This window comes from Hipposideros armiger, unplaced genomic scaffold, assembly GCF_001890085.2.
Source record: "Hipposideros armiger isolate ML-2016 unplaced genomic scaffold, ASM189008v1 scaffold_747, whole genome shotgun sequence".
In the NCBI taxonomy this organism is placed as follows: Eukaryota; Metazoa; Chordata; class Mammalia; order Chiroptera; family Hipposideridae; genus Hipposideros; species Hipposideros armiger.
Window position 1 is genome coordinate 681733 of NW_017732097.1, and position 17187 is coordinate 698919.

The following is a 17187-nucleotide window of genomic DNA, read 5'->3' on the forward strand; positions in this document are numbered from 1 at the left end:
CGGGAAGAGCGCAATGATGGTGCCAACTTGGGCCAGTGAAGCAACGTCCTCCACAACTAGACTGAAGAACAAAAAAAACCCCAGCAACTTGTCTGTTCCCCTTCCCCCAATTCCCCAGCACTGTTCCCATTCCCCAAAATCCCCAATAAAAATCTTTAAAAAAAAAAAAAGATATACATGCTCCAATGTTCATTACAGCTTTATTTACAGTAGCCAAAATATGGGATATTTTTAAAATCTGATTTTCTGCCTTAGCTACTCTTTTGCGTTTACTTGTACATTTGAATATTGAGGCTGTTCCTGTGCCTTGGGTAGGTACAGTGTGGTCTCTGTAGCTGATGGCGTCTGACCCCTAGTTTTCTTCAGCACCTGTGCCCTTCTCTGGTTTGATTGAAATGAGGAGGAAACTATTCCAGAATGAGAAAGGCTGTCATGCCAGGAGACCCTGTTGTTAGTTGGTATCATGATCCACATTTGGGAGAGAGAATTTCTAGTGTCTGTGTTCAGCTGTCCTGTAAAAGCTCACTTGAAGTGCAGTGAGGTGATGAGTGCCTAGCGCATTTTTGGATATTGATGCAATAAAAACGATGCAGCCTTGGTTTGGAATTGAGATAAAAAGTTCATGTTAAAATGAATTATCACAAATCCTTGAACGTAGCATCAATTTTTCGGAACAATTGAAATTGTTGTTTCCTGTGGCATTTCATCCCTTTACTATTCAGATGATTGGTTTCATCTTGGCAAAAACAGAGCCCTGGGATAGGTGTTTCCTAAAAGAGGATACAGTTTCTGTTGTGACCCTTCTGGCAGAAGGGGTGGATTGGTGGACTGGGAAGAGAGGGTATCAAGGCCCATGAACAGAAGGCATAGATGGGGTCATAGCTACTGTGGCAGCTAGGTGTGCGGTTGTAGTGGTTATGCGTGCCAACGAGCCAGGTCTTGCAATGTGTAAATGTGAACTTGAGGAGCATGTGGTTGGGCTTTCAGGAGGCAGTGTGCGGAGTTGCCTGTTTCTCTAGTTTTCGTCCACTTTACTCAGTGCTTCTCACTCATGTTTCTGCAAGGATTTTTCATTGTATTACTGAAAATGGCAACATCCCAACAGCCTTGATATCTTATCACCTGCCAAGAAATCTGATTCACCCCCGTTCTCACTCAGCTGTGGGCAGAATTGCCCTGTGGTCGGTTCATTGTTTGAAAGTGGTACATTAAATGATAAACTTGACCTAGATATCTTTGTGTTACAGACTCAAGGGATGCTTCAAAATTTCTTTTCTTAAGGAAAATTTTACACGCTAAAAAACACAGTCATTTTTGAGCCTGTTGTCATTGAGATTTTTTCTATATTGTCTTTATCGTGTTTTGTTAGGAGAGAACTATGAAATCAGCTCTACAGTGTTAAAAATTATGACATTTATCTTGAGATGTCATAATAGATTATACATGAACTATTAGAGAAACTACCATTTCGTGAAGTTAAAATGACACAGTATTTAGCTTGTTAAGTACATTTTGATCACTTCTGGAGAATTTATTTTTCTATTTCTGTTCCATAAGTACTTGTCTGTTTAAAATAATATTATTATAGGCATGTAGGTGAGTTGTTATTTTTCTTAAGGAATTGTTTTTTCATCTCTTTAAAGAGATCTAGAGGAAGGAAAAAAGAGCTCCTTTTTAAAATTTCTGTTTATTTTACTGCAATGCAGCTTGATTTTTCTCTACTGAAAAATGGGTTAATGGTAACATTTTATTCAATAAAAAGTTAATTAGCTCACCAGAGATATATTTTGATAAGCTCTTCTAATTCTTAGGCAAACTAAAACTTGAGAATGGATCACCTAAGGGGTAAAGTATAAATGTTTTTGGACATTCTAGATTTTTCACTGTTTGGTCTTAGTCACTACAAACTTATAGCCAGAGCAGCTCTTACACTGTCCCCAAGGGTGCTGAACCCTTTCCCACATCTTACGTTGCCTTACAATGGGAGACAGTCTCCCCTTCCTGTTATTCTTAGAGCACCAAGTAGTCTGGTATTGACTAGTATTGCCCTGGTGACTCACCTGCACTTATTGAGATTCCTTTGGTAAGCCAGTCATTTCATTCATTTCTTTGCAATGATCTTTCCCAGCTGTGTCTGGTACATACTGTGGGGAAATGGAGCATGTCTTTCCCCGTATTTTCACTTCCATATTTTTGCTCTTCCCTTGGAACTTTGCCATCCATCAAAATCTGGTGACAACTTCAAGACCCATCTTTTTACCCTCCTCCATGAATCTTTATTTTCTCCAACTATGACATTTGAACAATAGTATGCAAGAAAAGTTAGAGGGAAAACAAGATGAAAGTAGGGAGGCAAGTCAGGAGAGTAGCTCAGGCAGTAATTTACCAGGATGTAGGCTACCTAGGCCAATGGAGGTATGAAAAATATGAGTTTACAAATATTACAAATGAACTGTCAGCATTCATCCTAATTGTGATTGATTAGGGACATAGAATTCATTCATTCAGAAAATATTTATGTAATACTAATTATGTGAAAAGTGGTGAGGAAAATACAAGGTCTGGCAATTAAGTTTGCAAACTTGCCACCGTGCGCTTACATTGGCAGCACTGTGCAAACAGCCTGGTAAGGTTTCACAACCTTGGTATATCAGTGTCTCACAGCTGTGTTCGTGTCGATGTGTGGTGGTGTCTTGCTGAGTGGAGTTCATTATTATTGTATGTTTTTGTGTGCCATCGTGAGAATGTCTGAGCTTATATTAGAGCAACTAACAAACATTAAATTTGTTGTTAAACTTGGCAAACGTGGAAGTGAAATCAGGGACATGTTAGTCCATGTTTATGGGGATAATGCCATGAAGAAAACAGCAGTGTACAAATGGATTAAACGTTTTTCTGACGGGAGAGAACACATCACTGATGAAGAGAGGTCAGGGCGGCCAGTAACGAGCAGAACTGAGGAAAACATTGTAAAAATTCATCGAATTCTGTGACAAAATCATCGGGCTGACTGTGAGAAGCATAGCAGACCAAGTAAACATCAATAGAGAAACAGTTAGGAAAATCTTAACTGAAAACCTTGTCATGAGAAAGGTGTGTGCAAAAATGGTCCCAAAGGAGTTCACCAATGAACAAAAGCAAAGGAGAGTCGAAGTTTGCCGAGACCTTTAGGAGAGGCAAGACGATGTTTTGGGCCATGTTATCACTGGTCATGAAACATGGGTGTACCAATACGATCCTGAAACAAAGCATCAAAGGGCATAATGGAAGTTGGCCAATTCTCCATGACCAAATATGTTCCATCAGTCCAAATCAAGAGTCAAAATGGTGTTGCTAACATTTTCTGATACCAGAAGGATTCATTCATTATGTATTTTTGTATCAACTGGACAGTTAACCAAGTTTACTATTTGGAAGTGCTGAAAAGGCTGCGTGAAAAAGTTAGAGGAAAACGACCTGAACTTTTTGCCAACGATTCATGGCTCTTGCATCACGACAATGCACCAGCTCACACGGCACTGTCTATGAGAGAGTTTTTAGCCAGTAAAGAAACAACTGTATTGGAACACCCTCCCTACTCACCTGATCTGGTCCCCAGTGAGTTCTTTCTTTACCTGAAGATAACGGAAATATTGAAAGGAAGACATGTTGATGACATTCAGGACATCAAGGGTAATATGACAGCTCTGATGGCCATTTCAGAAAAAGAGTTCCAAAATTGCTCTGAAGGGTAGACTAGGCACTGGCCTAAGTGCATAGCTTCCCAAGGGGAGTGCTTCTAAAGTGACCTTAATGATATTCAGCAATGAGGTATGTAGCACTTTTTCTAGGATGAGTTCGCAAACTTAATTGTCAAACCTCATAGACATGTGACCCACAGTCTCTTTGGGGAGACTGTTCATCAAATCATCACACAGTAAATATAAAAACCATCATTTAAATGATATTTAGTAATTACTATAAAGGAAAAGTACAGGTTGCAATGAGCTTACATTAGGGTTATCTGTCTGAGAGAAGAGTCTGGTCAGAAGGGCTTTCTTCAGGAGCATGTATTTATGCTGACATGTAAAGAGTGCAGAGGCATCCTTAACTATGTGAAGACAGATACAAAAAACAGTCCTTGTAGAATGAGCAGAGTATGCAAAGGTGCTAGATTGGGCAGAACTAGATATGTTTAGGGAACCTTAGTAAGGTTAATGTGATTGCAAAGAGCCACGGAGTGGCAGGGAAAACACTGACACCGTAGCTAAAGGGAGAGTCCCAAGTTACATGGGTGCAAAGGGTCAGCACAGGTCCAAGGCTACCCTGTTTAAGACTGATTGACTCGAAGAGTGGCATTGTAACGGACAGATATAGATGGAGGACACATTTTCAGGAGACGGTTCAGTTTTAAAGTTTGAGATGCTGATGGGATAGTTTCATTCACCATTGATGACTTGAAATATGGGGTTGGAGTTGATGGAAGTGGATAAAGAAGGAAGGGACAGATTTTAGAATTCTCTATAAAACTGGTAGTTGAAATAGCAAGAAGGGATTTTCTTAGGGAGAAAAGATTTTTAAAAAAATGGAAAATGAGGGGAAAAAGTAACTTTGCAATTACTTATTTCGTGACATCCCTCTCCTTGATCTGTGAGGTTGCCCAGTCATCTTTCTAACTCACAGTTCAAATATCATATTCGATTTTGGCTTTGTGAGACATAGGACATTGACATTGGTATGTAAGATGGTGTTAAGGAACGGATAGGATTTTGATGGACACTTAAAGTCAGGGATGGGAGATTGGAGCAGAGACAGTGGAAGAGAAGAATCTGTCCAAGAACTAAGAGGAAATACCACGATCGTATACAATACCTTCTCAACTAGCAGAGGATGAACCTCCTAGTGGGGCACCATGTTGCCGATAGTAATAGTCCCTTCCCTCTATCTGCTGTGTATGGGAATTCACCACTGGGAGGAATGTGACCTTGGCACTTGTTCTCTACATGGAGTGGTTTAGTACATGTTTTCTCCTAACAAGGTGTTTCAGATGCTTGGGACCAGCTCAAAAGTGAAGGTTCCATGAATAATGCTGTGGAAGGGAAGAGGAGAAGCAACCCCATCAGGATATGTCTAAATTTTTTATTGACATTCAAGACCTTCTGTAGTGTAGCCTTGATGTATGTTTTCAGCCTCCTCTCTTTGCTGCTACACTGCAGCTCCTCTTATTTCTCCACTTTACACCCCCATTATTCACTCTTTCCATCCAGGATTAGCCCCTCACCCACTTCCCCATTTGTTGAAACCTAAGCTTTCATAAAGTCAGGCTCAAATGTCACCTTGCCTGTCAAGACACATTTTAAACAGAACACAGACTTCCCATCCTATACTCACTCTTACATTCCCTGGTTGGTACTCAGTTTTAAACTTTTCTTTAATTTAGTTAGCTGTTGTTTTCATTTTGAGGCTCCTTGAATTTATAAATAATCTTTGAATTTTGTTTCCAACACAGGGCCCCATAAATATCACACCCTTAGTAAATTGTTGAAACTGTGGGGTGGTCCTTATGCCAAATGGTTTAGGAAGGTCCAGGAAAATGAAGACTGAGAGAGTTACCACGAGTTTTAAGAATGGTCTTCTTGAGCAAAATTGTGATATGTGTATGTCAATTGCAAATAGCTAAACCTGTCTTATTTTATTCTTTAGTCATTGGGAAGTAAAAAGCGAAGTGATGCAGTTGTGGGATTAAGACATTCATCAGAGTGTTGACTAGTCAGGTTAATTGATATAATCCCACAGTCTCTTAGATTTACTTTTTTTGTTCATAATATGTAGTAACTATGGTTCTGAAATGGTGCAGCTACAGTTCCTGTTATGGCCAGCAGATGCCTGCAAACACCATAAAATCATTGTGACCAGATTGCTTTAAAGAACGTACTGCTGTTTTTTGGAACTACGTATTGCTGGTCTAGTACAGCTGTTCATATTTGATTCTTTGACTTTTCCTTCCACATGAAGAGAATATTGAAAAGACATTTCACTTGAAATGAGGGAATAATATGTTCCTTTCTGGAGGTATTGACTGTGCATGAGGATATATATTATTTGTACATGTTTGTCATTAAAAACATAGATTGAAATTATGAAGGAGAAGCACTTGTAAATATTGTGCCATTCTTTTTTTTTTTTTAAATAAGATAACGAGAACTTCATTTTAATATGCCTTCTTTTTGTATGTTTTTCTCTAACCAATACAGGAGAAGTATTCGAAAGGAATAATTCCACTTTCTGCTATATCTACAGTACGATCTCAAGGCGACAATAAATTTGAAGTTGTTACAACACAAAGAACTTTTGTTTTTAGGGTAGAAAAAGAAGGTAAGATGGTTTCTTTAAAAGCACTTGGGGACATTAATTTCTGACCAGTCAGAAGGTTAATCAACTGCTATGCTAGAAATGTCAAGAAATCTCTAAATATGTTACTTTAAATAATTTACATCGTACATGAACTTTTTGAATGCCATAAACAAGTTGAGAAGTCATTTTTTGTTCACTATTCTTACATGCCACAAATAGACTCTACTAATTGTCAGGGGCTCTTAAAAATTCTGCGGATACAGCAGTGAAAAAAAGTAAACAAAAAATAAAAAATTAAAAAAAAGTAAACAAAAATCTCTGGCCATATTATGGAACTCGCCTTGCAGCTGCTGTTTTGATAATGCAAAATATTTATTTAATATGCAAAACTCACATTTTTCTGCTAACAGGTTGGTTTTAGGAAAGTTTATGTATGGCAGGTTTTAACTGAACACACAGGCACAGTAATCTAATACAGATTTTGGAGCATCTTTAGTACTTCTTGAACCTTTTCATCTGCATCGTCTGCTACAGGTCTCTTGATGGTCAAAATTGATCTAAAGATGGCATGTCATTTGGGGACAGAGTCTAAACCTTTAAATCTTCTCTGACTTTTTTTTTTGGGGGGGGCGGGGTGGTTGGAGAGGGAAGGAGAGCCAGGAGAGTTAAAAGGTCTCTGTTTTGTACTTTGACTACCAATATATCATTACTATACATCTTACTACATTTAAATAATATAGGTAAGGCTGTCTTCATTCATTAGCTAATTAGAATTTTAAATTATTTTAAAGCCTACTTTTAGCATGGATTATAACTCAACTTGATTTTTAAAAGTACTTCTTGGTACTTAATTATTTGAATAATGGTGATATGGAAAGCTTAGGGAATACTTGACATGAGCCAGGTGACCTACTAAATGCTTCATTTTCACAATAGTTTCATGAGCTATGTAGGTACTAACATTATTTCATTTTACACATATGAGCATTCACCTTTTATAAACTACAAGAGGATTAGCTATTATGGGGCAATATTTGTCTCTTTTAAACTGCTACATTTCTAAAACATATGCTTGGGTATGGTGTATAGAAAACATTCAATAAACATTATGTATTCCTAGAAAGCCTCCTATATTGCTTGGGATAATCAGTAAATGAGTAAGTCTGAGCTGCTGTTCACACTTGGAGCAGCTTTTTTCAAACTGTGAATCACTACCCATTTGTGACATCAACTTAGTGGTTTCTGATGGTACAAAAAAAAAAAAATCCCCCCAAACAAAACAAACAAATGCAATAGAATTAGAAATCCCAAAGTACCTCACTTCTAATAAGTGTAAGTATTGTATTGTGAAACATACCTATGCATATATTGCACACGTGTAATGGAAAAAATGTGTTTTTACTTGATATTAAAATAAAGGTTGAGGGTTTTCTCCTAGAGCAGGGGTTGGCACAGGATGTCCTGTAGCCTAAATCTGACTCACTGCTTGTTTTTGTTAAAATCTCGTTAAGTTAGATCACAGCCACTGCCATTTATGTGTATTGTCACTCTGTGGCTGCTTTTGTGCCTTAGTGGCAGTATTGAGTAGTAGTTGCAGCACAGACTGTATGACCAAGAAAGCCTAAGATATTTACTGTCTGGCCGTTTACAGAAAAAAAAAAAAAAAGAAAAAAGTTTGCCAACCCCTGACCCTGGAGCATTTTACATAGAATTGCTTATACAAGAAGCCACTTTTTAATGGTTTACTGTCTAAACTTCAGAAAGTTGTCCACAGTTGTGATACTTGATATGGAACTTATATTTGAAATCACAATTTCCTGTCTTGCCGTTTCTCAAAACACATGGCTTTGCTGCTCTCAACTGGCTGTCATGACAATCTCTCCTTATGCTTGGCTTCCTGCTCCCCCGAAGGTGACTGCATGTTTCTTTGAGGTGCCTGTCACCTTCCCCTTGGCCTCTCTAAGTGAATTTCACATATCCCTGTGTTTTAAGATAGACATAGTAAATAGAGCTTCCAACTTGTGTGAAAACCTGCTTAGCTGTATTTATTTGCTACAGTTAAAAGTGAAACAGACACAGTTTATTTAAGTAGATAGAATGTATCAACCCACACATGTTTAAAAGCTCCATGTTTACAATTGACCATTAAGTCCTTCTGTGATACACAGTTCATCTTGGTGATAGAAATTTAGTATAAGAATTTCATTAACTCTTATATAAATTATTATTTGTTAAATAAATCTTAGGTCTTAAATTTTTGAAAGTATGAAAATACTGCTTACGTGAAAACTGAGACTCTATCCACATGGAATTACTTGAATAAGTTTTTTTCATTGAAAGTCATTTTTGCATAGTAACAACTCACATTTTAAGATAAGTATATGTAGAGATGTGTATGTATTCATGTATGTGTATATGTATACATATATATGCATACCTGTATACAAATATGTATATAAATGGTATATGTGTGTCTATATATTTACTGTGGAACTTTCAACAAGACACTAAATGTTTTATTAAGTGTTTTTTCCTCTCATATATACAAATGGTTGACTATTTTTTATTTTGTGGGCATTGAGAAATTCACTATAGTGGCTTATGAAATAGTTGACTAAATGAGCTTTAAGGCAAATTAAACTTTGCTTCAATCTAGTGAAGAAGTAAGGTCAAAGTTTAGGACACAAAGGGGAAATGGTTTCGCCTCCTGACAGAGATGAATCCTTCATTTTTGGTGAAAAGGTTTTGAATGACCTATATACAACAGCTACCCTTTGTCTTCCCTGAAACCAGTGTCACTATTTCTAAACTACTGCATCCCGCACTGGCATGGCTAAGACAGGATTACAATTTGGCATCTTTCCCCCTTCCCCCCCAAACACGCACACATTCTCAAAGGCCTCAATTCCCCCAGGTTGCCTAGTGAACTATTCTTTTGCTCTTAGTTGAAAGTGAATTATATTGAAATAATAACATTTTAAAAATACTCTTCCTCACATGGAAAATTTAGTGTTTCCTTTCGTCCTCAAGCATAAACACTGAAACTGGTCAGAGTTATAAGAGCTAACGATGTCTCCATTCCGTCTGTATTCCCCTGGCACTTGTGGTCACACATGCAGATGTGTTACTTCAAAAGGCAGGTGATGTTTTGAGTGGGCGGTTCTCATGGTTAGAAGACGGCTTAAGAATCCTGAGTGGTCATTCCTGTTCCAGGGCCATTTTCAGTGATGGCTCTCAGCCTCTGCTCCCGGCTTCCTGTCCACTTAAGTAAATTCTGGACCCCTCGGGGACAGGCAAGCATGTCACTCTCTCAACTCTGCATCTGGACAACATCATACAGCCCTCCAGTGGCAGCTCGGATACTGCACAGTGTTTTCTTTTGTTTTTTAAGAGAACGCGTGGGATAAGGAACATAAATTCCCCTTAGTTGTACGGGGCAAGCAGACTTACCTGTTTTGAAACTTTCAGTGGTTTTAGAAGCAAGACATGGAACATTTACTATCTGGAGAGAGAGCCAGGGGAATGAAAAGGTCTCCATTGGATACTTTGATAGACTTCTCGCCTTATAATAGGCCACAAACTTGGTGTCATTCTTCAGTCTTTTCCTCTCCTAGATCTCACATCCAGTCCACCAGCAAATCTTATCAGTTTGACTTTCGAAATAGGTCTGGATGCAGACCAATGCTCAACAGCTCTGCTGCTACCACACTGGTACAGGCCACCACGTCTATCAGTGTTATTGTAATAATCTCCCTCTATCGACTGCAGTGATATTTTCAATATAGCTGTCAGAGCGATCATTCAGCAAGAAAGCCGGCTCACGTCAGTCTTTTTCAAATGCTGTACTGTCTTTCCATCTCACTGAGAGTGAAGTACTTACGATGTCCAAAAGCCCCTACCTGCACTGGCCCTGGACTCCCTGTTCTTGTTTCCTTCTGCGCTCTCCCTCACTGACTGCAGTTCAGCCATGGGAACTGTTCGTGAACCTGCCTGCTGTTGCCTTGGCGTCGTGGCACACGCTGCTTGTATTATCCCGGAATGCTTTTCCTCCAGCCATCCTCCTGACTTGTTCGTTGCCTCTACTTCCTTTAGGCAATTTGCTTAACCACTGCTTTCTTTCTCAGGCTTTTTCTGTTGCCGTATGTAAAATAGCACTTCCTATGTCGCTCACCTTGTGCTTTATCCCATTGCACTTGTCCCTATGTAACATTTTTTCTATGTTTTGTTGCCTTTCTCTGTTCACAAGACTGTAAACTCCAAGAGAGTAAGGCCGTGATCTGTCCTGTTCACACTTCCATTCCTGGTGTTCGTAATAGGTCTTGGACTATAGTAGGCACTCAGTCAATATTTGTATGAATGAATGGTGATATATTGATTTCAAGAACAACACTGGTGTGCAAATACGTCCTTCTATAAAAGCTATCATGGGTTATGCTGAAGGATCTTTAGTCAGATTATATTATCCTATCAAAAGCAAGGGTCCCTCTAACCTTTCTTAGATTCTGTTATTAATCTCTTCTACAGCCTTTGCATAGTAGTGCCTAATATAATCCATCCTTTGTTACTAATATTCATGCCTACTGCTAAATCCAGTAGCCCAAAGAATATTGTCTCTCCTGTTGATTTTTTTTCAATTTCCTTTTTTTGGTTCTTGCACCATAGTTGGCAACCTGAAAACCTTAAGAACTAATTTGAGATTTGAGGGAATTACTCTCATCTTTTATTGTCATTTTAGCATAATTACAAGAAACGGGCAATTTTATTTCGCCTACCCTCTTTTTCTTTCTCCAACCTGAAATGTTCTATTTTGAGCAAAGCCATATCTAGATCAGTTAGTGTTCTCAGAAGGAACGGTGCTTAGCACAGTGCTAAGATCAAGATAGACACTCTACAAATATTTGTTATTGGGAAGAATAAAAGTACATTGGTGTGAAGAGCAGGCAGAATTGAGCGTAGCCTGTAGCTTTGCCCAAGGGAAAACCATTTGTTTCGGTGTACTGTGACTCATCAAAGCATATTCCCCACGTCTAAGGATGCACACATGGCACAGCCAAATACCAAATGACACTGGTAATCTAATTTATTGCGTTTGAATCATTCGTGTCATTGTTTATCTCCATTGGCATGGGTAATTAAGAACAAACCCAACGTTCCTATTAATTCCTGATCTTCTTTATGACTCTTTACTTCCTATTAGTAATGAGGCCCTCAGGAGCTAGATAGTTCTTCAAGGCTATAAGGGAACTGTTTGTTGAGATGCAGCCATAATATGCTTACGTTCAACAGATGCAATTGCCAGTTTCAAATCATTTCCTGAGAAACTGAGATATATGCTAATAGTAATCTAGAAGACACACACACACATGTTGGCCCAGTACATAAAATTATCACCTATATTTCAAACTCAGTGACTTATGTGGATTAACACAAACAAACAGATGGAAAACATTATATGTTATTTACTTGCAGGAATACCTTATGTGACACTAATGATCACAAGGAATAGCCAAGTTAAGTAGAAGGTCTGTTCCTATTACTGGAAATGTAGTAAATTATCAGAATGCAGTCTGCATCTGTTTGTATAGATGTAAGCTGTAGAGTTAGCTGCCATATATTAACGGTGATTTACTGACTTGAGCATTTTCATGTCTTTTAGTTCATAACGATGCAGGGCAAGTCAGATATTTTGTCCTGACAGATAGGAGCAAGCACCATGACCTGGGGATTATGTAACCTGCAGGAAACCATTGTTGAATGAGTTTTTAATAAATATTTGGCTTTAGTCATTAAAGACACTAACTGTTTTAGTAGTTTTGAAGGTGAGCAAGTGTGAAGATAAAATTAAGACTCATGTTATGAAATAACTTTGGATTCACATTTGAATGTGAGCAAGTCTGATATGGAGACTTATTTCAATTTTTAATGAAGTTAATTTGGCCAGACTTATCTTGAAGGATCTGAGATACTCTCCAATTTCCCAGGCTTTGGGCCTTGTTTACACTTTGCTTCTTGAAAATTTTTCCTACCTAGAATTCAGTCTGTTTTTTGTGTTTTTTTTTGTTTTGTTTTGTTTTGCTTTGTTTTGTTTGTTTTTGTTTTGTTTTGTTTTTTTCCTTGCTAACCCATTTTCCAACTTCATAGACACGGTTTTACCATGCAGGGTTTGTCCATTTCTTCTTCTTGTTCATTAAACATTTATCCACATCTATGGGTCCTCTCTTGTATGGGTAGCATTCAGTTACATGTTGATACCAGTCTGCCTAGATGCTCATGCCAGGGTGCTGACAACGTGAGGTGGTTCTGTTAATAAAATGGAACCCTCTACCTTCTTTGATCAATTCATGATGCTGAGGTACCTGTTATTTTGAGTAATTCAATTTTTTTGTGAACCTGTCAGACACATTACACACCTCAGCTATTTTTCCGTCCCTTAATGTCTTGATTCTTTATATGTTCGTTTACATTTTCATTGTACTTTAAGTCTCTCTTACCTTATTCCCGAATCTCCAAGCTTCCATTTGGTCTACCTATTATCATCCTAGTCGTGTGCCTTCCTTGCTACGATTCCTGAAATGATTTTCCCTTGCCTCGCCAATAGAGACAAAATTCCGTACATAGGCACTAGAGACTCTGTAGCCATAGTTCTCATTATTTCCTTGTGAGTTTAAAATTATAAACAGGCTCATCTGTAAGTTAGTCCCTGAATAGATGTTGTTGGCTCTTTCTGCCTTTGTGCTGGTGTTTTCCTCTGTTTAGATTTTTAAAAATCTGCTTTTCCCTTTTCCAAACTCCAGTTTTATCTTTTCAGTTGCTCTTCCTGCTCAAGGCCTAGCATAAGTCTCCCTTTTCATAGCACCAAGAATAATTGTCTGAGAGTTAAAACATGATTCTCTTAATTTTCATACTAACTTGCTTGATGACCTTCAGCAGACCACTTACGTACCTCTATCAAATTGACTCATATTACTTGATAAACTTGTATGACATTTATAGTATTCTGAGTTCCATCATGTGTTCATATCTCACTTTTGGCTGATTGCTCTTTGGGGACTAGATCAAACTCCTATGCCCCTAATAGTGTGTTGTACGTAATTGAAGGTGACTTGGCTTTAGCGGAAGGAGTAAAATAACCAAATTTTAATTTACCAAATGAGATGGTATTGTTAGCGACTGTGGGGAGAATGGAATGGGTGAGTGAATACCAAGGCAGCATACTCTTGAGAAGAGTAAGCTCTAAGTGACAGGAAATAGGATTTTCTGGGCCTTTGAGTTACTGAATTGCTGGGTATAATCTGTTTACTGCTTGGCCTTATTATTACTTTCTTCTGTTAGAAGAGAAAATCCAATCTCATGAATAATCTAAAAGAATATTTCTAAACCATAAACATGGGTACAGATCACTTAGGGATCTTTTTAAAATGAAGACCCTGATTCACAAGGTCTGCAGTGGGGCCTGAGATTTTGCATTTCTAATACGCTCTAAGGTGGAGCCAGTACTGTAGTTTACAGGACAACAGAGTCATGTGTGCTGTTTCTTTTTCCTAATAGAATTGGGCTACTGGCTCTGCCCGCCTTTACATTTAGATTGTAGCTGTGGGAAATAATCTTGGAATTATCTGTTGCAGAGAGCATAGATCCCTTATCCATGTTTCTATGTCTGTCTAATTTGCATAAGTATGGATGGATGTGTTTCTCTTTATTTTCAGAGGAGAGAAATGACTGGATCACCGTACTATTAAATGCACTGAAGTCGCAATCCCCCTGGCAGTCTCAAGCATTGGCTGCCCCTGAGAAATGTGGATATCTTGAATTGAGAGGTTATAAAGCCAAAATTTTTACTGTGTTAAGTGGAAACAGTGTGTGGCTTTGCAAAAATGAACAGGTAAGCTGTGTTACAGTGATGCAAATCGTGGTTCCTTCTTTACATGAACAACTGTGCTTTGTTATACTTACTAATGTTTTTACTTACAGTCTTGCTTTTGCCTTGAGTGCCCCAGCTAAATGTAACAAAAGAAAGTTGTTTGGTTGAATTTTCTCAGTTCATTCAGCAGCAAGAAAATAATCTACATCAAATTGGAGGCTAGACATCACCTTTTTTAAAGGATTGAGTAAATAGAATCACTGAAAATAATTTTTAAAATGTATTCCTTAGCTGAAGTAACATTATAAAACTACACAAGAGAATAATTAAGAACCAATTAACCATTGCAGCTGTTGTTGAAATAAGCCCAGTTCTGCACCTGTTGTGTTTCTTTTGTTTTGTCACAGACAATTATAGAGTAAGCACATATTTTATGGGGTTTACAGCATTTTTGGTTTCTCTCTTTTTTTCTTTGAGCAGACGTTGCTTGCAGAGGAAATAATTTACTTGTGATTGATATGCTCACATCCACACATGTGCACATACATACACATGTATCACATATATGTATAAATAAAAGTAGACTTGTTGGCTTCATTTGATTCTGTGGACTTCTCTTTCTCTCACATATCTGGTTTTTAATATGTATAGGAAAATTCTGTCTTTACCTCATTTTGGGAATTAATTCTTTCTTAATCTTTTAGACTAGACTATATTCAATACTTAGTAATGGTGTGCTTTGGATAACTGATCTAATGTGAACTCATTTTATGATATATTATAATGGGTTGTGATAAGGTGAAATATAAATAGGGACTATTTTCATAACCAAAAATGGAGATATCAACCAAAAAAAAATTAACTAGAGATCTTTAGCCAAGGCATCCCCTGAATTTCAGTGTGAACTTATTCATTCCATTTTTTTTTTTTGGATCAGATTTCTTCGCTAATTAACTGTGGAAGGCATCACAGAGCCCTGTTGGCACATTAATTACTTGGATAGTTAGCATATTCTTCAAGAATAGTGATGTATAGCTTCGTAATGTGTATGAGCTCAATATGAACATTTTCAGTTTGTGAAGTTAGATGATTAAAACTTTTCTTATTGGAATGAAGGTTAAAAATGCATAATTTGCATGTATCAGTATAGAAGTTACTCAGCCAAATGAATACCACAAATGAGGTATTCATCTTTTGCTTGTACAGGCCTAATGGGCTTCAAATTTGTAGTTTAATCGCTTACATTAGTTAGATTGTCTGAGTTTGTTATTCTCTAGAAGTAAAATAAAATGTTTTTAAGGTTTTATTAATACTTTCTGATTAGCAAGAAGCCCCATGACATTTCTTTTCCTTTACTATTGTTTAGTAATTGAGGGTACGAAGGATAATAGCGACTGCGATTTGTTGAATACCAGGTACTGTGCTAAGGAATTTATGAACATTCCCTTTCGTCTTCCCCACAAATGGAGCAGGAAGAGATTCTCATCCATGTTTTACAGATGGGGAAAACAAGGTTTAAGTAACTTGTTTAAGGATCACAGTTCATTTTGCAGAGCTTAATTTAAAACCAGAACTTTGTAAGTCTAAACCTAGCTTCTTAGCTGATATAGCAAAATATCGTTTTAAAAAGTGTATGTTGAAAAAGCAAAAATCTGGCCTGTGACCTTTTGCAAATAGAGGAAGATTCTTTCCTTGAATAATTTAGTTGCCCAGAAGGTTCAGAGTGTGCATTTAATAAACATTATACCATATCGGTCAATCTAAAAGTGATGCACTTAGCTGGAGTACACAGTCTTATCTTCTAGGAGGAAAAGTCAGACAAGACCAGTATGTATGATGGATGGTGGTGAGCTCAGTGCTCTATTAGACTTGAGCAGGAGGTACAGAGAAGTGCAAAAAAATGGGCTTCATCTAATTAAGTCTGGGAATTAGGAACACTTCCATGTACACAAATAATGAATACATTCTCCTTAAAATTAAAGCATTAATACTGGACTGTCCCTCGTTTTATTGAGAAATAAACCTATTTTTTTCTTGCTGTATGTACATTTTAAGTCCTTTTCAATGCATTAACACACACACACACACACACACACACACACAGAGGGTGCCAAAAAATGTATACATATTTTAAGAAAGGAACAAACTGTGTTAAAATTATAATAATATGTATCGATACAAGTCATTTGTATACATTTTTTTGGCACCCCTGGTATATATCTTTAAAAAGTGCATACTATTAATTGTGCATGTGTTCTTTTTTAAAATTGCATACTACTCAGATTATATGGCGCTAGGTCTTAAGCGACTTGGTCTTGTCAAGTCTTAAACAACTAGTTGACTAAGGACTGGATGGATAAATTAAAAAAGACCCTCTATGTTCAGGCACTGACATATTCTAATTTCATTTACTTTTACATCCTAGTGTGTTTTTTTTCCACCTGAGGAAAGTTGTCCATTGGTTTCTCACATGGTTGAGCAAATTGTGTGAAGAACTTGGGTGACATGATAAATAAAGGAGTCTTTCTCCTGAATGCTTTAAGCTAGTGTTTTAGGAAAAGCACTAAAAGATAATAAAATAGTTTGATGCAACTTTTAAAAGTTTTATGCACACAACACATGAAGTAATCTTGTGTTTCTTTTAAAAGATGATGTGAAATGCGAAAAATTGCATAAAAATATAAGAGGTGTTAGATTGAACCTCTTTTTCTTAATTTGTATTGGCTCTAATTTAGTTCCATGCATCGAAGCTGAATTATTTTCATTTATTAAAAATTTAAGATAGTGAATTTATTGCCCACATCATTTATAGTATGAATAGAATTAAAAAAATAAAGAAAACTGACCTACACCACCCTAACATATGTACTATTTTCACTTTTCTTGCCTCTGTTTGTGCAGTTTCCTAATTTACTTTGGCGGTCACTCTAGGGAGAGTAGACAGACAGCAGCGAGAAGTGGAAGGATAGCAGTTATAGCATGTTGAATAGTTA

General features: G+C 37.4%; 1 protein-coding gene across 1 annotated transcript in view; it reads left to right on the forward strand.

The window, feature by feature from the left end:
- Positions 1 to 17187, forward strand: part of ARAP2 (ArfGAP with RhoGAP domain, ankyrin repeat and PH domain 2) — a gene marked incomplete at its 3' end in the record, with an annotated part of 198041 nt that overhangs the window by 65616 nt on the left and 115238 nt on the right. Inside the window, 2 exon segments of the mRNA XM_019628086.1 lie at positions 6234 to 6354; positions 14040 to 14215. Of these exon segments, the coding sequence (XP_019483631.1) occupies positions 6234 to 6354; positions 14040 to 14215 (297 nt within the window).